The 27,330-nt window shown below is 40.9% G+C and overlaps 1 protein-coding gene across 1 annotated transcript in view; it reads left to right on the top strand.

Annotated features, from left to right (window-relative positions):
• Window positions 1–27,330, top strand: part of LOC128635700 (low-density lipoprotein receptor-related protein 5) — a 1,026,620-nt gene that overhangs the window by 462,079 nt on the left and 537,211 nt on the right. The window contains exon 7 of the mRNA XM_053688826.1: window positions 16,731–16,947. Coding sequence (XP_053544801.1) covers window positions 16,731–16,947 — 217 coding nt within the window. The remainder of the gene's footprint in view (window positions 1–16,730; window positions 16,948–27,330) is intronic.

The following is a 27,330-nucleotide window of genomic DNA, read 5'->3' as shown; positions in this document are numbered from 1 at the left end:
CTTAAAACTTGGAATGCTGATATGTCTTCTAAGTCAACTTTGCTATCCCTTTCTTTCCAGGGTAATAAATTATTCGGTTCTCAGTTGGATTCTTTTATCTCAATTGTTACTGGAAGGAAGGGAACTTTTTTACCACAGGATAAAAAATCTGAGGTAAATTTAGGTCTAATAATTGTTTTCGTTCCTTTCATCACAACAAGGAACAAAAGCCTGATCCTTCATCCTCAGGAGCGGTATCATTTTGGAAACCATTTCCAGTTTGGAATATATCCAAGCCTTATAGAAACCCAAAGCCAGCTCCTAAGTCCCCATGAAGGTGCGGCCCTCATTCCAGCTCAGCTGGTATGGGGCAGTTTACGTTCTTTTCAAAGAAATTTGGATCAATTCCGTTCACAATCTCTGGTTTCAGAACATTGTTTCAGAAGGGTACAGAATTGGCTTCAAGTTAAGGCCTCCTGCAAAGAGATTTTTTTCTTTCCCGTGTCCCAGTAAACCCAGCGAAGGCTCAAGCATTTCTGAAATGTGTTTCAGATCTAGAGTTGGCTGGAGTAATTATGCCAGTTCCAGTTCTGGAACAGGGGCTGGGGTTTTATTCTATCTCTTCATTGTACCAAAGAAGGTCAATTCCTTCAGACCAGTTCCGGATCTATCAATATTGAATCGTTATGTAAGGATACCAACATTCAAGATGGTAGCTGTAAGGACTATCCTGCCTTTTGTTCAGCAAGGGCATTATATGTCTACAATAGATTTACAGGATGCATATCTGCATATTCCGATTCATCCAGATCACTTTTAGTTTCTGAGATTCTCTTTTTTAGACAAGCATTACCGGTTTTGTGGCTCTACCGTTTGGCTTAGCATCAGCTCCAAGAATTTTTACAAAGGTTCTCGGTGCCCTTCTGTCTGTATTCAGAGAACAGGGTATTGGTATTTCCTTATTTGGATGATATCTTGGTACTTGCTCAGTCTTCACATTTAACAGAATCTCATACGAATCGACTTGTGTTGTTTCTTCAAGATCATGGTTGGAGGATCAATTTACCAAAAAGTTCATTGATTCCTCAGACAAGGGTAACCTTTTTAGGTTTCCAGGTAGATTCAGTGTCTATGACTCTGTCTTTGTCAGACAAGAGAAGTCTAACATTGATATCAGCTTGTCAAAACCTTCAGTCACAATCATTCCCTTTGGTAGCCTTATGCATGGAAATTTTAGGTCTTATGACTGCTGCATCGGACGCGATCTCCTTTGCTCATTTTCACATGCGACCTTTTCAGCTCTGTATGCTGAACCAATGGTGCAGGGATTACACAAAGATATCTCAATTAATATCTTTAAAACTGATTGTACGACACTCTCTGACGTGGTGGACAGATCACCATCGTTTAGTTCAGGGGGCTTCTTTTTGTTCTTCCGACCTGGACTGTAATTTCAACAGATGCAAGTCTTACAGGTTGGGGAGCTGTGTGGGGGTCTCTGACGGCACAAGGGGTTTGGGAATCTCAGGAGGTGAGATTACCGATCAATATTTTGGAACTCCGTGCAATTTTCAGAGCTCTTCAGTATTGGCCTCTTCTGAAGAGAGAGTCGTTCATTTGTTTTCAGACAGACAATGTCACAACTGTGGCATAAATCAATCATCAAGGAGGGACTCACAGTCCTCTGGCTATGAAAGAAGTATCTCAAATTCTGGTTTGTGCGGGATCCAGCTCCTGTCTAATCTCTGCGGTTCATTTCCCAGGTATAGACAATTAGGAAGCGGATTATCTCAGTCGTCAAACGTTGTATCCGGGCGAATGGTCTCTTCACCCAGAGGTATTTCTTCAGATTGTTCAAATGTGGGAACTTCCAGAAATAGATCTGATGGTTTCTCATCTAAACAAGAAACTTCCCAGGTATCTGTTCAGACCCCGGGATCCTCAGGCGGAGGCAGTGAATGCATTATCACTTCCTTGGAAGTATCATCCTGCCTATATCTCTCCGCCTCTAGTTCTTCTTCCAAAAGTAATCTCCAAGATTCTGAAGGAATGCTCGTTTGTTCTGCTGGTAGCTCCAGCATGGACGGATTCTTTTTCGGATGGCCTCTTGCCAACCGTGGGCTCTTCCGTTAAGACCAGACCTTCTGTCGCAAGGTCCTTTTTTCCATCAGGATCTCAAATCTTTAAATTTAAGGGTATGGAGATTGAACGCTTGATTCTTGGTCAAAGAGGTTTCTCTGACTCTGTGATTAATACTATGTTACAGGCTCGTAAATCTGTATCTAGAGAGATATATTATGGAGTCTGGAAGACTTATATTTCTTAGTGTCTTCTCATCATTTTTCCTGGCATTCTTTTAGAATTCCGAGAATTTTTTTTTTTACAGTTTCTTCAGGATGGTTTAGATAAAGGTTTGTCCGCAAGTTCCTTGACAGGACAAATCTCTGCCCTTTCTGTTCTTTTTCACAGAAAGATTGCTAATCTTCCTGATATTCATTGTTTTGTACAAGACTTGGTTCGTATAAAACCTGTCATTCAGTCAGTTTCTCCTCCTTGGAGTTTGAATTTGGTTCTGGGGCCTCTTCTAGCTCCTCCTTTTGAACCCATGCATTCATTTGGACATTAAACTTCTTTCTTGGAAAGTTTTGTTTCTTTTGGCCATCTCTTCTGCCAGAAGAGTCTCTGAATTATCTGCTCTTTCTTGTGAGTCTCCTTTTCTGATTTTTCATCAGGATAAGGCGGTGTTGCGAACTTCTTTTGAATTTTTTCCTAAGGTTGTGTATTCTAACAACATTAGTAGAGAAATTGTGGTTCCTTCATTATGTCCTAATCCTAAGAATTCTAATGAGAAATCATTGCATTCTTTGGATGTTGTTAGAGCTTTGTATTATTTTGTTGAAGCTACTAAATCTTTCCGAAAGACTTCTAGTCTATTTTTCATCTTTTCTGGTTCTAGAAAAAGCCAGAAAGCTTCTGCCATTTCTTTGGCATCTTGGTTGAAATCTTTAATTCATCATGCCTATGTCGAGTCGGGTAAAACTCCGCCTCAAAGGATTACAGCTCATTCTACTAGGTCAGTTTCTACTTCCTGGGCGTTTAGGAATGAAGCTTCGGTTGATCAGATTTGCAAAGCAGCAACTTGGTCCTCTTTGCATACTTTTACTAAATTCTACCATTTTGATGTGTTTTCTTCTTCTGAAGCAGTTTTTGGTAGAAAAGTACTTCAGGCAGCGGTTTCAGTTTGAATCTTCTGCTTATGTTTTCATTAAACTTTATTTTGGGTGTGGATTATTTTCAGCAGGAATTGGCTGTCTTTATTTTATCCCTCCCTCTCTAGTGACTCTTGCGTGGAAAGATCCACATCTTGGGTAGTCATTATCCCATACGTCACTAGCTCATGGACTCTTGCTAATTACATGAAAGAAAACATAATTTATGTAAGAACTTACCTGATAAATTCATTTCTTTCATATTAGCAAGAGTCCATGAGGCCCACCCTTTTTTGTGGTGGTTATGATTTTTTTGTATAAAGCACAATTATTCCAATTCCTTATTTTTTATGCTTTCGCACTTTTTTTTTTATCACCCCACTTCTTGGCTATTCGTTAAACTGATTTGTGGGTGTGGTGAGGGGTGTATTTATAGGCATTTTGAGGTTTGGGAAACTTTGCCCCTCCTGGTAGGAATGTATATCCCATACGTCACTAGCTCATGGACTCTTGCCAATATGAAAGAAATGAATTTATCAGGTAAGTTCTTACATAAATTATGTTATTTTACAAGCGATCTTAGGTGTGCCGTCCTTGAGGAGTTGAGGCTGTTCACATGGAGGCAGGTAGGAGCCACAGCGGAGCTGCAGCGAGGTGACTGAGGGATTTTTTTATAAGTATAGCACTTATTTTGCCAATAATAAAGAGAACAAGAGGGCAACCCCTAGTGCAAATCAGTTATGAAGATATAGTGGATGTTGAATTGTGGTCACAAGAGAATACTCACAGACTGTGTTGCACACTTTAGTGCAAATGAGGCGTACTAGGTATATTTCAGTGACCTAGTGCACATATATATCCAGGCTGTGCTGCTGCAATACGATGAATGCCCCAGAACCACTGCTGGTAAACGACGGATGAAGTATAAAGAAGGACTCCAGTATAAGATAGTAAAAATTTTTAATAAAATATATAAAAACAAACACAGGTCAAACAATAGATCTGTGTAAATAATGCTACGCGTTTCTAAGCCCTGACCGCGCTTTTTCCTCAGGCTGATAATACTAACAGGACTGGAGGCTCCTTATATGCTGGTATACTCTAAATGTTAAACAGCTTATTTTGCCAAGGCCCACGTGCAGGGGATGTGAAAACATTGGCTCTTTGCCTTATATATCGAGCTTTAATTCTGATAGATTTTATTTTTCTTAAAGACACAGTACTACACAAAAAAAATTAATGTTACACTATATATATTTTAAGTGCTTTTGACCAAGCTTGCCTTTTTTGTCCAGGTTGTCAAAATGGATGACCTTGAACAAAGTACATGTCCTATGTGTTTAGATGCCATTGTGGAACCCCCTGTGTTGAGAGGGCTTTATAGTGTAAAGAACAAATTTTCTTTAATAAAGATATATCTAATGAAATTCAGGGTATGCCGCATCTTTATCCCCAATCGTCACAGCCCTTAACGCCCGCTCAGGTGACGCCATGTTCTTCAACGGCGTCTGCTTCATTTACTCTGCAGGATATGGCTGCAGTTATGTCATCCACTCTTACAGAAGTTTTATCTAAGTTGCCAGTGTTACAAGGCAAACACAGCAGGACAGAAACCCACGTCCCTGCAACTTCTGATGCTTTAATGGCTATCTCCGATATACCTTCCCAGGGCTCTGAATTAGGGGGTAGGGAGGCCCTGTCTGAAGGGGAACTGTCTGACTCAGGAAGTGCATTACCCCAGACAGATTCGGACGTCATGTCATTTAGATTTAAACTTGAACACCTCCACCTTTTGCTACGAGAGGTTTTGGTGACTCTGGATGACTGTGACTCTATTGGGGTTCCACCAGAGAAATTGAGTAAGATGGACAAATACTTAGAGGTCCCCTCTTATTCCGATGTGTTTCCGGTTCCTAAGAGAATTTCGGAAATTATTACAAGTGAATGGGAGAGACCGGGTATCCCGTTCTCCCCTTCCCCTATTTTTAGGAAAATGTACCCTATAGCTGACACCTTTCGGGACTCTTGGCAGACGGTCTCTAAAGTGGAGGGAGCTATCTCTACCCTGGCTAAGCGTACAACTATCCCTATTGAGGACAGTTGTGCTTTCAAAGACCCTATAGATAAAAAGTTGGAGGGTCTTCTAAAGAAGCTATATGTTCATCAAGGGTTCCTATTACAACCGACGGCCTGCATTGTAACAGTCACAACTGCGGCTGCCTTTTGGTTTGACGCTCTAGAAGAGTCCCTTAAGACTGAGACTCCTTTAGAAGAAGTAATGGATATAATTAAGGCCCTTAAACTGGCTAATTCTTTTATTACGGATGCCGCTTTTCAGATTGCCAAATTGGCGGCTAAGAATTCAGGATTTTCCATTTTAGCGCAAAGAGCCTTATGGTTAAAATCTTGGTCTGCAGATGTGTCCGCTAAATCAGAGCTCTTGGCGATTCCTTTCAAGGGTAAGACCCTGTTCGGGCCTGACTTGAAGGAGATCATTTCTGACATTACGGGAGGTAAGGGTCACCTCCTCCCTCAGGACAAAACAGCTAAACAAAGGGGACGGCAGAGTAATTTTCGTTCCTTTCGAAACTTCAGGGGAATCTCCTCTTCCTCTTTTGTTAAACAGGAAGGGAATTATTCTCAAGCCAAACCCACCTGGAAACCTAACCAGGGTTGGAACAAGGGTAAACACCCCAAGAAACCTGCTGCTGCTACCAAGACAGCATGAAGAGGCTGCCCCCGATCCGGGACCGGATCTAGTAGGGGGCAGACTTTTTTCTCTCTTTGTCCCAGCTTGGATAAGAGATGTTCAGGGTCCCTGGACACTAGAAATCGTTTCTCAAGGGTATCAGTTGGAGTTCAAAAATTCCTTCCCAAAGGGAAGGTTTCTTCTTTCACGATTGTCTGTAGACCAGATAAAAAGAGAGGCAAAACAGGAGCAAGGGCAGGGGTTTTACTCAAACCTTTTTGTGGTTCCCAAAAAAGAGGGAACGTTCCGACCCATTTTAGATCTCAAGAGTCTAAACAAGTTTCTCAGAGTTCCATCCTTCAAGATGGAGACTATTCGGACAATTCTTCTATTGATCCAGGTCAATATATGACTACCGTGGAATTAAAGGATGCATAGCTTCATATTCCTATCCACAGAGATCATCACCAGTTCCAGAGGTTTGCCTTTCTGGACAAACATTTTCAGTTTGTGGCCCTTCCTTTCGGGCTGGCCATGGCACCCAGGATCTTCACAAAGGTTCTAGAGTCTCTGCTGGCGGTTCTCAGGCCGCGGGGCATTGCAGTGGTGCCTTATCTTAACGATATTCTGATCCAGGCGTCGTCTTATCAGCTGACAAAGTCTCATTCCGACATTGTTCTGTCCTTTCTAAGGACTCACGGGTGGAAGGTGAATCTAGAAAAGAGTTCACTAATTCCACAGACAAGGGTTCCCTTCCTAGGAACTCTAATAGATTCTATATCCATGAAAATCTTCTTGACGGAAGTCAGAAAGTTAAAGATTCTGAATACATGCCGATCCCTTCAGTCCAATCCTCGGCCATCAGTGGCTCAGTGCATGGAGGTAATTGGATTGATGGTGGCGGCAATGGACATCATTCCGTTTGCTCGTTTTCATCTCAGACCTCTACAACTGAGCATGCTCAGACAGTGGAATGGAGATTATGCAAATTTGTCTCCTCAGATAGATCTAGATCAGGAGACAAGAGACTCTCTTCTTTGGTGGTTGTCGCAGGATCATCTGTCCCAAGGGACTTGCATCTGCAGACCCTCATGGGTGTTAGTGACAATGGACGCCAGTCTTCTAGGGTGGGGTGCAGTCTGGAATTCCCTGAAGGCTCAGGGTGTGTGGACTCGGTCGGAGTCTCTACTTCCAATCAATATTCTGGAGTTGAGGGCAATATTCAATGCTCTTCAGGCTTGGCCTTAGTTGGCTTCGGCAAAGTTCATCCGGTTTCAGTCGGACAACATCACGACTGTGGCTTACATCAATCATCAGGGAGGAACAAGGAGTTCCTTGGCAATGACAGAAGTATCCAAGGTAATTCGGTGGGCGGAGGCTCACTCTTGTTATGTCAGCAATCTACATCCCAGGAGTAGACAACTGGGAAGCGGATTTTTTGAGCAGATAGACGTTTCATCCGGGGGAGTGGGAACTCCACCCGGAGGTCTTTGCCATCCTGATTCTCAGATGGGGCAGACCGGAGCTGGATCTCATGGCATCTTGTCAGAATGCCAAGCTCCCGAGATACGGATCCAGGTCCAGGGATCCACAGGCCGAACTGATAGATGCCTTGGCAGTTCAACCTAGCTTATGTGTTCCCTCCATTTGATCTCTTTCCCCGGGTGATTGCTCGAGTCAAACAGGAGAGGGCTTCGGTAAATCTCATCGCTTCTGCGTGGCCTCGCAGGACTTGGTATGCCGATCTGGTGGACATGTCATCTCTGCCACCGTGGAGGCTTCCGTTGAGGCAAGACCTTCTCATTCAGGGACCCTTCCATCATCCAAATCTAATTTATCTGCAGCTTACTGCTTGGAGATTGAATGCTTGATTTTATCTAAGCGGGGGTTCTCTGATGCGGTCATTGATACCTTGATTCAGGCACGCAAGCCTGTTACTAGAAAGATTTACCATAAGATATGGCGTAAATATCTTTATTGGTGTGAATCCAAGGGCTACTCATGGAGTAGGGTTAGGATTCCCAGTATTTTATCTTTTCTCCAAGAAGGATTGGAGAAAGGGTTGTCAGCAAGTTCCTTAAAGGGACAGATTTCTGCTTTGTCTATTTTGCTACACAAACGTCTGGCAGATGTTCCAGTTGTTCAATCTTTTTGTCAGGCTCTGACTAGAATCAGGCCTGTATTTAGACCAATTGCTCCTCCTTGCATTTTGAATTTAGTTCTTAATATTCTTCAAGGGGTTCCGTTTGAACCTATGCATTCCATAGATATTAAGTTATTATCTTGGAAAGTTTTATTTTTGGTTGCTATTTCTTCTGCTCGCAGAGTTTCTGAGCTTTCGGCATTACAATGTGATTCTCCTTTTCTTATTTTCCATGCAGATAAGGTAGTGTTGCGTACCAAACCTGGTTTTCTTTCTAAGGTTGTTTCAAATAAAAATATTAATCAGGAAATTATTGTTCCTTCCTTGTGTCCTAACCCTTCTTTTAAGAAGGAGCGTCGGTTACATAATCTGGATGTAGTCCGTGCTTTAAGTTCTACTTACAGGCGACTAAGGATTTTTGTCAAATAATAACTAGTATTTATATAGCGCCTTTCTCCCAGTGGGACTCAGAGCGCTTTTTCAGCGCTCGCTCTCGGAATTCACCAAATCGGCAGCTGAATAGTAATAGTTGTTATTATTACCCAATTTAATGGTACTCATTTTTATCGACCTCGGAAGGATGAAGGGCTGAGTCGGCCCTACCGGGATTCAAACCTGTGACCTTGGATCTTTTAAACAGGCTTTTTGTGGTAGTCAGGGCATTTACCAACTGAGCTATCTCATTGTTTTTTCTGGGTAACGTAGGGGTCAGAAAGCTACGGCTACCTCTTTCTTTTTGGCTGAATAGTATCATCCATGTTGCATATGAGACTGATGGGCAGCAGCCTCCAGAACGGATTACGGCTCATTCTACTAGAGCTGTGGCTTCCTCATGGGCATTTAAAAATGATGCTTCTGTTGAACAGATTTGCAAGGCTGCAACTTGGTCGTCTCTTCACACTTTTTCCAAATGTTCCAAATTTGGTACTTTTGCTTCTTCTGAGGCTGTTTTTAGGAGAAAGGTTCTTCAAGCAGTGGTGCCTTCCGTTTAGGTTCCTGTCTTGCCCCTCCCTTTTCATCCGTGTCCTATAGCTTTGGTATTGTATCCCATAAGTAAGGATGAAATCCGTGGACTCGTCATATCTTGTAAAAGGAAATTTATGCTTACCTGATAAATGTATTTATTTTACGATATGACGAGTCCACGGCCCACCCTGTCATTTTTATAAGACAGGTTTTTATTTTTGTTAAACTTCAGTCACCTCTGCTCCTTGGCTTTTCCTTTCTCTTCCTAACTTAGGTCGAATGACTGGGTTGGAGGGGAAGGGAGGAGCTATTTATGCAGCTCTGCTGTGGAGCTCTTTGCCTCCTCCTGCTGACCAGGAGGCGATATCCCATAAGTAAGGATGGAATCTGTGGAATCGTCATATCGTAAAATAAATAAATTTATCAGGTAAGCATAAATTTCCTTTTTTGCATAAGCAAGTGAATGTGAAATGTCTTTACACCATAGATGTGGTTCTACATGTCTGTACTGATTGGATGAAGGACTGATGACAAAATGACCACCTATTGGTGATCCCACATGGACATCACAAAGGCTTAGGGTTCCAAAAGGGTTTTTGTTGTATTGTCTTATCAAAGGGTGAATATATCCATCACTGGGGTTTTTGTTGTATTGTCTTATCATAGGGTGAATATATCCATCACTGGGGCTTAAATTTTCTATTTCTGTTACTGCTTCCTTTTCAGTTACTGGTTTGAACTATAGGTTGCTGCACTGACCAAGTCTGCTACTTTGCTTTATGATATACTTGAGTAACCTCAATTTAGAATTATTTGTTAGCAAATAACAGTGATAGGGTTAAAAATAAGTACCAAGCCCCCTCCTTAAAACATATTCAGGAACCCATACGAATTCAAACTATTTCTGATATTTTTTTCACTGTTTTGTACCCCCCATTGTGCCACATATGGAATAGATTGTGTAGCAGATCTCATAGCAGCTGTGTCAGCTGCAGTGAACCACAACATTATTGTGTCAATTTAAATCCTAGTTTTTCTGTGATTATAAAAATAAGACAGACTTAACAGCCCTTTCTCAGTGTAACAAACTCTTCTCCAACACAGATTAGATATCTGCTACTAAATGAACTCTTGCTTTGGTGAATATAAAATCCAAAGGCTCATGTACTGAATACTATGCTAAGTGAATCTGAACAGCATTGTGAAATCAGAAGTGTATTTAGTTAAACCATTTCTCTAATATTTTTAGATATTTTATTTCTACTCCTATCATCTTCAGTGAATGTTGCCAGCCAGGTGGCCATGTGAAGTAACCGAGTGGGGGCAGTATTATAGCATTTTCTATTAAAGTGTTCCTTAAATGCAAAACACTAATTATATAATTGAACATACATTGATTTATTGATTATTTGTGCATCAAACATTGAAAAAATGTAAAATTAGCTCATTCATCTTAAAGTGAATGTCAAGTTTGATGAATCAGTGCCCGGTTTTTAAAAACCCTATTAAAAACAGGGGCACTTTCATTCATCAAACTTTACATTTCACTCATTTTGTTAACATTCTTACCTTTTTATCTTGAAAGCCTCACCAGCGCTTCCCCGCTTCATATGTCAAAAATGCCTCAGGCAATGATTGCCCTGGGGGGAGCCGTGATTGGAGGATGCCATATTCATCATTGCTGACGTATGAAGTGACGAGCAGCAGGAGGGGAAATCGCTGGAGCCGCTTTCAAGATTAACAAAATGAGCGAAATGTAAAGTTTGAATGAAAGTGCCCCAGTTTTTAATAGGGTTTTTATCAAACTTGACATTCACTTTAATTACTATTGGCTGCAGTTTTAGCCAGGTGGTGTGCCCATTAAATAGGTCCTGCGGAGAACACTGAATATAACAAAAAACAAACATTTTCTCATTTTCTGTTACTATATTTGTGTACAAGTGAAGTTAAACTGGTGCTAAATGGGTTATAACCAACAGTGTCATTTGTTTTATTTTTGGAAGTACTTGCTTTGCTAAGATAAAACATGTTTGTGAGTATCTCACAGATAAAAATAAATACAGTGGGGTAAAAGAGTAAAAATATGTATTTCATACAGGTGGTGAGTCAACAATCCATTACTCTTGGGAATTTCTCTTCTCTACCACTAGGAGGAGACACATTTCCAAACCCCAAGAGCCCTGTAATACACCTCACACATACCTCAGTCTTTACTTTGCCTCCACTGGAGGTGGTTTAAGAATGAAGATCTGCATTTGGTTCTTCAGGGAGAGGGGTTTTCAGTCTCTATTAAGGCCCGGTTTCCCCTCAGTGTGCAGTGCTTGTCAGAGTCAGAGGGATATATTTGAGTATGGTTTGTGATTCTTTTTTCACCTCATGGGAAATTTTTCATAAACCTTCTATAATTGGTTGCAGGGACTTGTCTTTTACCTCCCTTTATGGATCTACCATATACTCCTATTCCATAACCTCTGCTGATGTATTTCAGTACTGGTTTGGCTGTCTGTGGCTTGATTTGCTAGTGGACGAGTGTCTGTTAGTAAGTATATTTTTAATTAACAGCTAGACACTCATATGGCTATGTTTTGAGCACATTTAAAGTTATTTAAATTTCTTTCATGTAAGTGGCAAGAGTCCATGAGATAGTTACGTATGGGATATGCATTCCTACCAGGAGGGGGCAAAGTTTTCCAAACCTCAAAATGCCTATAAATACACCTCCTACCTCACTCCTACCTTAGTTTTACAAACTTTGCCTCCTTGTGGAGGTGGTGAACCAAGATGTGCTTGATTTTCTTCTGTGATAGGCGCATCAGCTATGTTTGGCACTTTATATTTTAAAGTTTTTAATATATATTGCATACATTTGCCATGAGTCAGGTCTGTGTATTTCCCTTTGCAGTCTAACAGTTTCAACATTGAAATTAAGTTGATGGGAGTTTCTTAGACTTACCTGGGGTTTCCAGTTAGTTTTATCTTGAAGTCTGTTCAAAATGTCCGTGGGCTTAGGCTTGCAATGACGCAGAATATTACTTTTTATTGCAATATTTTTTTGCGACAAACTCGCGCCTGTCATGACCCGAGTTGCATCACTTGATACAAGTGAAATAAAAAGTGTTTTATTCCATATAAACCATTGACGTTTCGGGGTGTTCAACCCTTCATCAGACCAACCAAAACACTTTTTATGTCACCTGAATCAAGTCTAGTGAGTGCTTGTGTTATAACTTGGATATATATATATATACATGGCACTCTTTGTGACCGTGTGTGGCCTCTTCAACTTCCTCTTTCTCGACCTGCGTTCGGAGGAGACAAAAGCTGTTTCTTGTAGTCCGGATCATAGAAGGTGGTGAGTGCCCCGGCCATTGGGCTATAAGACTGCCATTTATTTTTTATCAAGTCCATAATAAAGGCGCAAGCTAAGGAGTACTCTGATATGTTAGAGTATACTCCCACTTTTTCTAAACCCATTAACATAGAAACATAGATATTGACGGCAGATAAGAGCCATAGGCCCAGCAAGTCTGCCCCACCTTACCTAACAGTATAAACTTATCTAGTTCGTAGGATAGCCCTATGCTTGTCCCATGCATTTTTAAAGTCCCCCACAGTGTTTGTTGCTACTACCTCTTGAGGAAGTTTATTCCATAAATCAATCACTCTTTCTGTAAAGAAGTGCTTCCTCAAATTACTCCTGAATCTACTACCCTTTAGCTTGAGCTCATGACCCCTTGTTCTTGAATTTTCCATTTTATGTAAAATACCCACAGCCTCAGTTTTACTAAACCCTTTAATGTACTTGAAAGTTGCTATCATATCACCTCTTTCCCTTCTCTCCTCTAAGCTATACATATTTAGGTCATTGAGCCTATCCTGGTAAGTTTTATTTTTTAGACCATGTACCATTTTGGTAGCCCTCCTTTGCACAGATTCAAGTTTGTTAATATCCTTCCTCACAATTAACTGTGTATATTGTGAGGAGGTTCCAGTCGAACCGCCTACGCAACTCTGTTCCATATGCTTTGACAATATTGTTATTTCCAAAAAAAATAAAGTATTTAGTACAACTGAGCCGTCCACCTCTGAGGGTTCTCCGCCCCGCGAGGTGCGTTCCCTGCAATCATCTCCGATTACACAAGCAGTGCCCCAGGGCACTACTTATCCTCCTGCGGGAGGGGCCCTTTGGCCTCTAGACTTTACCCGCCTATCAGTTACAGACGTTGGTTTCTGCGGCCATTAATGTGATGCCTCGCCCTACTAAGCGCAAGCGGAGGGTATGGCACGGCTATCCGTCTCAGGGGTCTTCGACTCAGCTGGATGTCTCAGACAGATCATTTGCTGAGAAGGACAACTCCGACTTATCGGAGGATGTCGATTCTGGGTCGGAATCGGCTACTTCTAGGCCTCTGTTCGAGTAGGAGCCTGATTTTAAATTTAAGATGGAGCATTTACGCTTTCTGCTAAAAGAGGTACTTGCTACGTTGAAGGTTCCGGAACCGAAACTACCGGAGGAAACTTTGATCCCTAAACTAGATAGGGTTTAGGAGGACAGGGTAGTGCCCCAGGTCTTCCCGGTTCCAATCAAGATGGCTAACATTATTAAGATTGAATGGGAGAAACTTGGTTCGTCCTTTTCCCCCTCTTCTTCTTTTAAAAAGCTTTTCCCCATTCCAGAAGCGCAGCTTCAACTGTGGGTAACCGTCCCTGAGGTGGATGGTGCTATCTCCATGCTCGCTAACAGAATGACTATTCCGCTAGAGGATAGCTCCTCTTTCAAGGAGCCCATGGATAAAAATATGGAGTCCATGTTGCGGAAGATGTTCCAACTCACGGGGTTCGTTTTCTTAACCCACGACGGTGGTTGCCGCGGTGGCTGGTGCGGCTACCTACTGGTGTGATGCCCTATCAGCAATGGTCGAGGTGGAGACTCCTCTCGATGAAATTCTAGAACAAATCAAAGCCTTAAGAGTGGCGTATTCGTTCATTTGTGATGCTAACATGCAGATTATTCGCCTGAATGCTAAGACATCAGGTTTTTCTTTTTATCCCACAGGGCTCTGTGGCTAAAGTCGTGGTCTACTGACATGACTTCTAAGTCTTGTGTGCTTTCCCTTCCATTCAAGGGGAAGGTTTTGTTTGGCCCGGACCTGGATTTGATCATATCTACGGTTACGGGGGGGCAAGGGTGCCTTCCTGCCTCAGGATAAGAAGGCTAAACCTAAGGGGTCTACAGTTCTAAATAGATCTTGAAGGCAGCCCTTTAGAGCTGCGGCTGGATTGTCTCTGGGATGCCACGTATGCGCAGATTGTTGCTTCGCCCCTGTTGTCTAGGTCCTCCATTTTCTCTAGGAGATTGTGGATAGTCTCTTCCTGATCATAGGCCATTTTTGATATGTGTTGTATGTCATTATAAGCAGAGTTGTGGTTTTCTTTTAGTGCTGAGACTCTAGTTGTGACTTTGGACTTTTTTTTTTTTTTTATTAAGCTCCCCATACCAGTTTTTAACTTCTCCTATTATCTCCTTGATATCTTCCTTTGTGCAGAGAGATTTCAGATCTTCTTTAGTTAATGCTGTATTTATATTGCAAGGATTTTTTAAGCTTTGGGGTTCAGTTGTGGCTATGGCGTCCATGTGATCCATGTTAGCAGTTGTTATTACTAGTTCTTGAGATTTAAGAAATTGCTGCTTTGATGCTCAGATTTATTAGTCCTACAGCCTGGCATATCCTGGCGTGTGAGGCTGGCAGATGTTGGGTGTTTAAATTCTGCACTCTTCACCCTGACCAGGGCAGAGCTATGCACACTAATGAGTGTAGGGACCCTTGTGTGGGGAATTGCAGCAGTAATCTTGGGCTGAACTTCCCTAGGAGTTGATGGCAGGCTGTTTTTTTTTCCCTTTTTTTTTTTTTTTTTTTTGTGGCTTCAAACTGCATTGTGTAGGAACCACTTTTCTTTAAACTTGGATTGTTCCCTCTTATTGTGAGGAAACCTTATTATTATTTGGTCTATCGTGGTTAAAATGCCTAGTTGTAAGAGGTATGTGCAGCTGCCTTACCCGTGCACTCTGTTATGATGGCCTCCGTTACAATGCGTGTGCTCCTTCTCTAGACCGTGATCTGTGCCTCTCGAGCGCTCTCACTGCTCGACTGCATGGGCTGTGCTTGTGATGCGCTGGCTGCTGTAGCCTCCCTGACTGGGACTGCCCTGATTGTCAGTTTAATCGATCTTCCAGGCTATGTGGGGTGTTTTCTCCTGGTGCAGTATTAACTGCTATTTTTGGTGCGCCTTGGCCTGCCTGCTATTATCTCCCGGTCGGGGCCTGCTATCTGGAGCGGTCCCACTACACCTTGCAGCACATGCGGTCTTGTGTGGGATACACAGGTCTCTGTTTTTTAAGCCCGCTCTGTTCCCCAAGTGTTGTGGGGTGTCTTCCTCACCTTTTATGAGTATATCCTACTGGCCCTGCAGCTAATTTTATGGGGTTTAGGTAGTGGGGCCTAGGAGCTAGCAGATAATGAATCCACCACACTTTCTGTAAAATAATGCTTCCTCCCATTTTTATGAATCTGTTACCATCTAACTTAAGATTGTGACCCCTGGTTTTGATTAGTTTTTTTGTGGAAAATGCTTTCAGCTTCCACTTCATTGTAGGGTTTATATCATGTTACCTCTTTCCCTTGTCTCCTCTAAACTTTACATATTTAGGTCATAGAGTCTTTCTTTGCCTGTTTCATATTTTAGACCATGTACCATTTAGTAGCCCTTCTTTGTATGGTTTCTTTTTTATTTATATCCTTCTGGAGATGTGGTCTCCAGAACTGTACACAATATTCCAGAGGATCTGTAAAGTGGCACAAGAATCCTGGTGTGTGATTAAATAAATAACCCTGGTGTGTGATTAAATAAATAACCCTGGTGTGTGATTAAATAAATAACCCTGGTGTGTGATTAAATAAATAACCCTGGTGTGTGATTAAATAAATAACCCTGGTGTGTGATTAAATAAATAACCCTGGTGTGTGATTAAATAAATAACCCTGGTGTGTGATTAAATAAATAACCCTGGTGTGTGATTAAATAAATAACCCCGGTGTGTGATTAAATAAATAACCCTGGTGTGTGATTAAATAAATAACCCTGGTGTGTGATTAAATAAATAACCCTGGTGTGTGATTAAATAAATAACCCTGGTGTGTGATTAAATAAATAACCCTGGTGTGTGATTAAATAAATAACCCCGGTGTGTGATTAAATAAATAACCCCGGTGTGTGATTAAATAAATAACCCTGGTGTGTGATTAAATAAATAACCCTGGTGTGTGATTAAATAAATAACCCTGGTGTGTGATTAAATAAATAACCCTGGTGTGTGATTAAATAAATAACCCTGGTGTGTGATTAAATAAATAACCCTGGTGTGTGATTAAATAAATAACCCTGGTGTGTGATTAAATAAATAACCCTGGTGTGTGATTAAATAAATAACCCTGGTGTGTGATTAAATAAATAACCCTGGTGTGTGATTAAATAAATAACCCTGGTGTGTGATTAAATAAATAACCCTGGTGTGTGATTGATTAAATAAATAAATAACAGCTGTCCTATAGACCTATATCAGATAAGTGTGTTATAGTAAATCTACAAAAAGATAAAGCTTCAGTCTCCCACATATCTGAATACTGCTCGTCTACTGATAAACGCTGCTTTATGTTTAAACATGTTTTTATTTTCTTTGCATCAGGTTATGAATGTGGATGGGACCATGAGGAAAACCCTTTTAGAAGATAAGCTGCCCCATATATTTGGATTTACATTACTTGGTGACTATATCTATTGGACTGACTGGCAAAGGAGAAGCATTGAAAGAATTCACAAAGTGAGGGCAAGTCGGGAAGTCATCATAGATCAACTGCCAGATCTGATGGGTCTGAAAGCTGCCAGTGTAAAAAATAAATATGGTATGTTCTTAGTCATTGGGAATTACTCACAGTGCAAGCATTATCCATATGATGAAGCCATAATGATGCTATCTATATGGATATGTTATAATATAGGAGTAGAGAACTGGCACTAGGTACAGTATATGAGTGGAATAAATGGAAATAATTTCCAGTGCTAACCCTACATAAGAATAGCGATACAGAAGAGGTAAGAGAACCTCAAGAGTTGGGTTTATTTAGCACTCATTCCTACTACTAGTAATTAAAAAAATTAATTTTTAATATGTAACAGTTAAAAAAATATAGACCTTTAATCAAAACAGTACCCACAAAATTGCTAATCACCTTATCCCCCTGTTTCCTGGCCGATAACTGCTCCCTCGGCTTCAGGTGACAGGGACAAGGGACAGCTATGTTTAAAACCAAAGTATGTGCACCGAGGTGCTTACATAGAGCACAAACGCGTTTCGGCTGTGATATCAGCCTTTTTCAATGTGGCAGGACAAACTGAGGCCCGGGTGCCACCCCTTCTTATAGCACAGAACTACCGGTTCTCTAACCAATCTCATCTCATCCGGCAAAACCGCCCCCATGATTCTCCAATCATAACGTGACTGCTAGGGGCATGTGAATAGACCGAGATCTAACTGGTTGTTAGCCGTAATACTGAGCGATGATGTGATGTGTATTCTCGTGTGTATGACTACAGGCAAAGAGACACATCTATGTAATTCAGCCGTTTAGAATGTGACTTGCAAGTTACGAATAAAGAGGAGAAGAAAATGTGCCGTAGTGATTACTAATACTAACATCATATTTCATGTGTTTATTATAATTCATCTTAAAGTATAAGACAAACATGTCACAAATGGCTGATTCTAAATGAATGAATGTCGCTATAGATTAAAAATGTCTCTTGTATTCATACACTAATTAAATAATGACAATATGAGTGTCGGCTCAGTATTTGTCAATTGCATCGCACCTTAAACCACAAATAACAGGAATTTGCACACTATATTCATTTGTCAGTAAATTGAAACCTAAGTTACATATGTTTGTAGTGTGAATACAGACTCCATTCACTGCATATTAGGTAGTTATCAATTGGTGACAACTCCCCATTAATAGCAACGCATTAGTATGATAATAAATATGCGTGTACATAGGGAAAACATTAGGTGCTATTCTGTATGTACCCAAGTCATATCACATAGTCCTAGAAGAAAATAAATTAGAAGTGAAAACCTAAGTAGTTCCAATCGTGCTATGGGCAGCATATAGACTTACATTCCATAATATATATATATTTTTTTATCTCAGATCAGTTGAATGCAGACCAAAACATTTTCAGTCGCTATGCAACATTATGTTTTACCATTCAGTCTATATTAGAGCTAAATCCCCATTTCCAGGTAATACAGGAATATAGCTGTAATTAATCACATTCTAGTTCCATTCTAAGTTAATAAGAATTGTATATACATGAAATTAAAAATCAGAATTCAGATTTATATCCTTCTAACTAAGGAGGATAGGTTAAAAAGACCCAGTAGTTATTGGCTTCATTCATACCGTGTGGCATGACTGAATTCAGTTTGAAAATCCAGCCTGTTTCTTTTTGTAGTAAAATACTTTCAGTATTCCCCCCTCTGATACCTGGTTTAACTCGTTCCAGGCCCCAACATTTAAAGGAGGTAGTTTTACCTGTGTGGTATTGCATAAAGTGTTTTGTTACGCTTGTTATCTGCTTACCCTCTTTTAGGTCTTTCTGGGCATTGCATATGTTACTTAAGTGTTCAGTAACCCTGGTACTCAATTTACGTGTTGTCATGCCTGTATAGATCAAATTGCATGAACATGACAAACAGTAGATGACATTATCACTTTGACAATTTATATGAGTTTTAATTTTCCATTTTTTGGAAAATCTATCAGTGATAGAATCTTTTTTAATCATAAATTGACATGTTTTACAATGTCCACATGGGGTAGAGCCTTGATTAATGGGTTTTTTGTTTCTGTTTCTATCAAAATGACTTTTAGTAAGGCTATCCATCAAATTCTTAGCACACCTAAAATTGAAAGATGGTCTCTCTGGTAAGAGTGTTTTTAACCTTTCATCATTTTTAAAGGATATGCCAGTACATTTTTGATAATTGAACTCACTTTGTCACTTTGATGGTTATAAGTGGATATAAATCTGATGGTATTGGATTCTGATTCACATTTTTTGTTAGGTTTAAGAAGTTCAGACCTGCGTTAGCTAATAATTTCCTAGAGTAACCTTGCTTGAGTAATTTATCTCAATTCCAAAGCTGATTTTTTGAAAGAGCAGATATCTGTACAATTTATCCTTATTCTAAGGTATTCACCATATGGGAGGCTAGTGATCGTGGACGGATGATGATTGCTTAGTGCATGTAAAATATTGTTAGTAGCAGTGGATTTTCTATAAGTTTCCGTCACTCGTTTGTCATCACATTTAAAGATCGTCAGGTCCAAAAATTCAACTTTCTCATAACTGGTATTATATGTTAAAAATAACCCAAAAGGATTGGTGTTCAGTAGTTGAATGAACTTTTCCAATAATTCTATCGGACCCTCCCATATGAGGAGAATATCGTCTATATACCTGGACCAGGGGGAGATGTATTGAGTGTATTGGTTCATGGTGTCATTGAACACAATCATCTCTTCCCACCAGCCCAGGTATATATTTGCGTAAGTCGGTGCACAGGATGTGCCCATTGCGGTGCCACATATTTGTAAAAAGAACTTATCATCAAATACAAAGTAGTTGTGTGTTAGTACAAGTTTAAGTAATCTGATGATAAAGTCTTTCGTGGTTAGATCTATTAGATCTTTCATTACAGATGCCGCTTTTCAATTGGCTAAATTAGCGGCAAAGAATTCAGGTTTTTCCATTTTAGCGCGTAGAGCGTTATGGCTTAAGTCCTGGTCTGCTGATGTGTCATCAAAATCTAAGTTTTTAGCCATCCCTTTCAAGGGTAAGACCCTATTTGGGCCTGAACTGAAAGAGATCATTTCAGACATCACTGGAGGGAAAGGCCATGCCCTTCCTCGGGACAAGACAAATAAGATGAGGACCAAACAAAATAATTTTTGTTCCTTTCGAAACTTCAAAGGTGGTCACTTTACCTCTTCCCCTGCTGCAAAGCAAGAGGGGGGTTTTGCTCAATCCAAGTCAGTCTGGACACCTAACCAGACTTTGAACAAGGGTAAACAGGCCAAGAAGCCCGCTGCTGCCACCAAGACAGCATGAAGGGGTAGCCCCCGATCCGGGACCGGATCTAGTAGGGGGCAGACTTTCTCTCTTTGCTCAGGCTTGGGCAAGAGACTTCAGTACTCCTGGGCTTTAGAAATCGTAACCCAGGGTTATCTTCTAGATTTCAAAGATTCTCCTCCAAGGGGGAGATTCCATCTTTCTCAATTGTCTGTGAACCAGACAAAAAGAGAGGCGTTCTTACGCTGTGTAGAAGACCTATATACCATGGGAGTGATCTGCCCAGTTCCGAAAACAGAACAGAGGCAGGGGTTCTACTCCAATCTGTTTGTGGTTCCCAAAAAAGAGGGAACCTTCAGACCCATTTTAGATCTCAAGATCCTAAACAAATTCCTCAGAGTCCCATCCTTCAAGATGGAGACTGTAGTGGAGGGCAATATTAAAATCTACGATCTCCGCGGGTATAACCGGTAAATCCACAGTCAGCGCTGAAAAGTAAAGCAATATCCCAATACTCCCAATAACCGGACGAAACACAGTTTGTGAGTCAACAACTCACAACCCAGCCAGTTTTCAGGTTTAAAACAGAATGACATTTATTAAAGGCTATATGCCTAGTATTTATGCAGGTCTGACCCCAGCTGGGGGGTTGAAAGAATATTGTACATTAGATAGAGAGCAAACGCCCTTTTACATGCCACAATAGAAATTACATTACTTAAGCAGATAGCAATTTAAACACAAGAAAACAATGCAGTCCCATCTTATCAACTAGCAGTCTGACTCTGGAGATGATTAGACAATGGGAATGTTTATCACTAAACTTAATTAGAGCACGCAATAGCTGATGCCAGCAACCTTGTATTTAGAAAATAGCTTCTGAAAGCTGAACAAAGTTAACTCTTTCTTACATTATAGTCCAGAAGTAGCTAGGTTTGCCACAATGCTCTCATCAGCTTCTTTACGAGTTTTTTGTACCTGCTCTTTATAGGTATCCTTAATCCCTTCATACTGACATAGGGTGCTCTTGAGTTGCTGCACCTCACTATGAGCCAGCGTCAGATTTTCCTCCAGTGTCACTAAGTTTGTCTTTAATGTTTCATGTTCCACTCTCAAGCTCGTGTTTTCTGCAGCCTGTCGGTGCAGCCTGTCTAGCAGAGATTCCTGTTCTAAACATGATTTTTCCTCTGCACTCCTCTTCTCTCCCGCTAGCACTGTTACGTGATTATTTAACGTGACCATTTTATCCTCTACGTGACTCTTCTCCTTCATCAGCGCATTGTAGCGGGACTTCCACGTATCAATAGCGGATAGAGATTTACTGAGCTCAGCATCCTGGGGCTTAGCAGCAGGTGGGTCAGTCTCTGCTGCACGGATCTGGGCACGGGTAGTCACAGGGTTAACATCAGCGGGACCCATGGGAGCATAGGCAGAAACAAGTGGGGCCAAGTTATTTCAAAGGAGAACATCAGCAGGTAAGTCCTTCTTGACCCCCACATTCACAGGTCTAGCGCCCACTCCCCAATCCAAATGTACCCTGGCAACAGGTAGGCGGAACACAGTGCCCCCTGCTACCCTCACAGCCACATTGTCTCCAGTGTGCTGTTTCTCAGACACCAAGTTCTTTTGAAGCAAGGTCATGGTAGCACCAGTATCCCGTAGACCACTGACCTCCTTCCCATTCACTTTAACCAGTTGCCGGTTATTCCGGCGGGCAGCTTGCACGGGGTCTGCTTCATGTAGGCTGCCCCAGCATTCTTGCGCCTCTACGTAGCGGGCCGCAGGCTGAGAATTACGTGGGATTCCGCCGGCGGGTCTTCTCCAGGACTGTGCTTGGTTCGCTGCATTTAGGGGACACTCTGGTCTTTTGTGCCCTAGTTGCTTACATCCAAAGCACCGAATAGGTTGTGAGTAGCCCCGCAAATTGAACCGGGCTCTCTGAGGGTAGTTTGTGGCCGGAGGCCGTGTGGTATAGCGGTGCGCCGGGGGTTGATAACTGGCAGCTGCTGGGGTGACTGGGGGTCTGTACTCCACTCTAGCAGGGTGCTTAGTGGTAGCAGTGTCCAGTTTGCGGGCATCCATATACTCATCTGCCAGGCGAGCAGCTTCATGCAGGGTGGAGGGTTTACGGTCCCGAACCCACTCTTGGGCTTCTGGGGACAAGCCGTTAAAGAATTGCTCCAACAGCATCAGTTGTCGCGATTCTTCCATGGTGGTAGCTTGGCTGGCCTGTATCCACCCCTGAGATATTTGATCCAGCTTGTGGGCCCACTCTGCATGGGAATCTCTTTCTGGCTTGCGCAGGCCTCTAAACTTGCCTCTGGGGTAATGGCATATCTTTCCAAGATCGCTCTCTTCACTTTAGCGTAATCCTTGCTGTACTCCCTGGGTACAGCGCGATATGCTTCCGCTGCCCTACCGGCTAGCTTGCCTGCTAGCACCGGCACCCATACAGACTGCTCCAAATCATGTAACTCGCACAGTCTCTCAAAATCCTGTAAATACCCATCGATCTCATCTTTCTCCTCACAAAACATTTTAAAGGCATGATATGGGATTTTGGGTCTTACTGGATTGCTGAGTGCTTCCGAAATGGATTCTGCTCGGGAGGATGCATTCCGCGGACTGTGTGCCATCACATACTCCTGCACATCAGCCATTACCATGGATAGCATGTCCCGTGGTACAGGTTGGGTTAAAAATTCCAGCCTGGTCCTCATTTCCCTCTGGTATAGGGTCTCCTCCATGGCTGCTGGAGGCGTAGCGCTGCAAGCTCTGTCTCCCTCCATCAGCTCGGCAATTAATATAGCCTTGGGTTTGCTGCTGGCTATCTTTCCCCTGGCTTCTAGCAGTTCCTTTAACGTTTGTCTCTTTAGCTTAGAATAATCTGTCTCCATTCACTTCGGTAGTCTGTTCTTTCGCTGTATTCTGCTTGCCATTCCCTTTTCTTATTCGGCAGTTACAATTGCACGAATTGCGCTTTTCGGCTGTAAGGTCGAATCCCACCGCTTGCCACCAATTGTAGCGGAGGGCAATATTAAAATCTACGATCTCCGCGGGTATAACCGGTAAATCCACAGTCAGCGCTGAAAAGTAAGGCTATATCCCAATACTCCCAATAACCGGACGAAACACAGTTTTGGAGTCAACAACTCACAACCCAGCCAGTTTTCAGGTTTAAATCAGAATGACATTTATTAAAGGCTATATGCCTAGTATTTATGCAGGTCTGACCCCAGCTGGGGGGTTGAAAGAATATTGTACATTAGATAGAGAGCAAACGCCCTTTGACATGCCACAATAGAAATTACATTACTTAAGCAGATAGCAATCTAAACACAAGAAAACAATGCAGTCCCATCTTATCAACTAGCAGTCTGACCATGGAGATGATTAGACAATGGGAATGTTTATCACTAAACTTAATTAGAGCACACTCTTTCAGGCTTGCGGTATTGATTATCTGTTAAAGTAACATTGTCTGTTTAAGTATAATAGCTAACCAAGCTATTTTATAAATTATTTGCTTTGCAAGGGTTGCATTTTTAATTTAAAAAAAGGAAATAACTAAATAACTTTATTTCTAGCATTCCATTTTTTATTTTATTTTATTTTTTTCTGTCTGTGTGGGTAATTAGGGGTGGGATTATTTTCACCTGTGTGTGCCTTGCAAGCCTATAAATTTAGCACATTTACTCTGTGAGCTTGCTCTTTTAGGCTTGCGGTATTGATTATCTGTTAAAGTAACATTGTCTGTTTAAGTATAATAGCTAACCAAGCTATTTTATAAATTATTTGCTTTGCAAGGGTTGCATTTTTAATTTAAAAAAAGGAAATAACTAAATAACTTTATTTCTAGCATTCCATTTTTTTTTTTATTTTTTTTTTTTCTGTCTGTGTGGGTAATTAGGGGTGGGATTATTTTCACCTGTTTGGGCCTTGCAAGCCTATAAATTTAGCACATTTACTCTGTGAGCTTGCTCTTTTAGGCTTGCTGTATTGATTCTCTGTTAAAGTAACATTTTCTGTTTAAGTATAATAGTTAGCTAACCAAGGTAGTTGGGCAAACAAGGTTTTTGAGTAACCAAGGGGAAATATATTTATTTTATACTTTTAAGTTAAACCTTTTATTAAGAATGTGTGAGAATCTCATTCAGTGTACAGCTTGCCACATGTTTGCATCACTGGAGCAGCCGCTTCTGGGATTATATGTTTGTGGCAAGTGCGAGCATATTGTCTCTTTAGAAACTCGTATTGGGGATCTGGAGGAACGAATTGCAACACTACATGAAATTCAGACACTTGAAAGGGAAATGGATAGGACTGAGCTGGTTGTTAATGGTTCCAGCAGTGGGAATGGGGAGGATTCAGATGAGGAGACTCCAGGATGTAGCTGGGTCACAGTAAGAGGGCGAAGTAAGCGGAAGAGACAGGCCAGTTCTGAGCTGGTACACCCCAATAGATTTGCAAGATTAAGTGAAGATGTTGGGGATATCAGTTCAGGGTGGCAGTGTCAGAGAGGGCCGTGTTGCCTAGTATTGTGAACAGTCCTTTAGCTGTGGAAGAGGAGCATACTATGGTGGGCAGTCCTTCAGTCATGGAAGAGGGGCATACAAGTCAGGGCCAGAGGCAGATGTTGGTGGTAGGAGACTCTATTATAAGGAAGGTTGATAGGGTAATTTGTCATCCAGACCCTTTACATAGAACAGTTTGCTGTCTTCCAGGGGCTCGTGTTAGGCATATTGTGGAGCGTATTGATAGATTGTTAGAGGGATGTGGGTCTGATCCTGCAGTCATGGTGCATATTGGTACTAATGAAGGAATCAGTGGGAGATGGAGTGTCCTAAAAAATGACTTCAGGGAGTTAGGTAGCAAGCTTAAAGCAAGGACCTCCAAAGTAATATGTTCTGAGATATTACCAGTGCCGTGTGTTAACTCAGTAAGGCAGAAGGAGCTAAGGTCTGTTAATTCATGGCTAAAAACATGGTGTAAAAATGAGGGTTTGACTTTTTAGAACACTGGGCTGATTTTTCACTAGGGTACAATTTGTACAGTAAGGATGGATTGCACCTGAATGACATGGGTGCAGGTGTGTTGGGGGAAAGGATGGTAGCACGTTTATAGAACCTTTTAAACTAGGCAAAGGGGGGGAGGGTCAATTAGAACAAAATAGAACAGAGAGATCAGTCTCTGAATATGTCACTCCCTTAATATCTCAAGGAAGGGATGACTTAAGAAATGTCACATTAGAAAGTATAGAGGAAAGTACACCAAGTAGCAGCAGAAAGCACATGAAAATTAAATGTATGACAACAAATGCAAGAAGCATGACAGGTAAAATGGGGGAGCTGACGCTCTTAGTTGCAGAAGAGGACTATGATGTTATCAGTATAACTGAAACTTGGTGGGATGATTCACATGACTGGGCAGTTAACTTAGAGGGGTATACATTATTTAGGAGGGACAGGAATAATAAAAGGGGTGGAGGAATTTGCATGTATATTAAACCTGACCTTAAACCTACAATAAGGGAAGATATTTATGATACAAGTGACAATGTAGAGACCCTGTGGGTTGAAATAAAGAGTGGGGGGAAAAATCCTAAAAAAATATTACTAGGAACATGCTACAAGCCTCCCAACATTAGTGACCCGGAGGAAACTCAATTACTTATCCAAATAGGTAAGGCTGCTAATAACAGTGCTGTAATTATGGGAGATTTTAACTACCCTGATATAAACTGGGCCAATGAAACTAGTAATTCAGCTAAGGGGGATAGATTTTTAAATGTTCTCAGGGATAACTTCTTGTCACAATTAATAGAGGAGCCAACTAGGAGTAAAGCTATATTGGATTTAGTGCTATCAAACAATACAGATATAATATCAAACATAGAAGCTAAAGAACATTTGGGTAACAGTGATCATAACATGGTCACATTTGAAATCTCTTCATATGCAGTGTTTTAAAGGCTTAACTAAGACTTTTAATTTCAAGAAAGCAAAATTCAACGATTTAAGGAAATCATTAAATAATATAAATTGGGACAATGTATTTTCTAATAAAAATACAGAGGATAAATGGATAATATTTAAAAATTTGTTAAATAAATATACATATCAATACATACCATATGGTTATAAAAATAAAAATAAAAAAAACTAAGCCGTTATGGCTAAATAAAAATGTGTTAAGAGAAATTAGGAAAAAACGTAGGGCATTTAAATTATTAAAAGAAAATAGTACAGACCCAGCATACAATATTTATAAGGAATGTAACAAAGCATGCAAAAAAGCAATCAAATTAGCCAAAATTGAAAAAATTAATTGCCAAGGATTCTAAGTCTAACCCTAAAAGGTTCTTTAAGTACATAAATAGCAAAACATCTAAGTAGGATAATATAGGTACATTAAAATGTGTGGAGGGTAGCATGATAAATAATGACAGGGAGAAGGCTGAGGTACTAAACCAGTTTTTTTCTTCAGTATACACAAGAGAGGAACCATTGAATGATACTTTGGAACAGAATAGAACATGCCAGTCCATACCACTAACTGGGTTTTGTTTAGAGGATATCAGGAAAAAACTAAAAAATATTAAGGTAAATAAAACTCCAGGCCCAGATGGAATACACCCAAGGGTGTTAAGTGAACTTAGCACTGTTATAGACAAACCTTTACTCTTAATTTTTCAAGACTCATTATCCTCAGGCATGGTACCCCAGGATTGGCGTAAAGCTGATGTGGTGCCACTCTTCAAAAAGGGAAGCAGGGATGATCCAGGAAGCTATAGACCAGTTAGTCTGACATCAATAGTGGGGAAGATATTTGAAGGGATTATAAGGGATTATATTGATGAGCATATTTGTGTAAACAAGATTATGAGTTCTAATCAGCATGGCTTTAGGAGAAATAGATCATGTCAAACTAATCTAATTAGATTCTACGAGGAAGTAAGTAAAAATATAGATAAAGGGGAATCAGTTGATGTGATATACTTAGATTTTGCAAAGGCATTTGATACAGTGCCACATGAGAGATTAATGCACAAAATTAAGGGACTGGGAATAGCTGAAAATGTTAGCTCATGGATAAATAACTGGATAAAAGATAGGGAGCAACGAGTAGTAGTAAATGGATCATACTCAGATTGG

Source organism: Bombina bombina, chromosome 7, assembly GCF_027579735.1.
Source record: "Bombina bombina isolate aBomBom1 chromosome 7, aBomBom1.pri, whole genome shotgun sequence".
NCBI lineage: Eukaryota > Metazoa > Chordata > Amphibia > Anura > Bombinatoridae > Bombina > Bombina bombina.
Note: the sequence above shows the minus strand (reverse complement) of the source record. Positions and strands in the feature narration are given on the sequence as shown.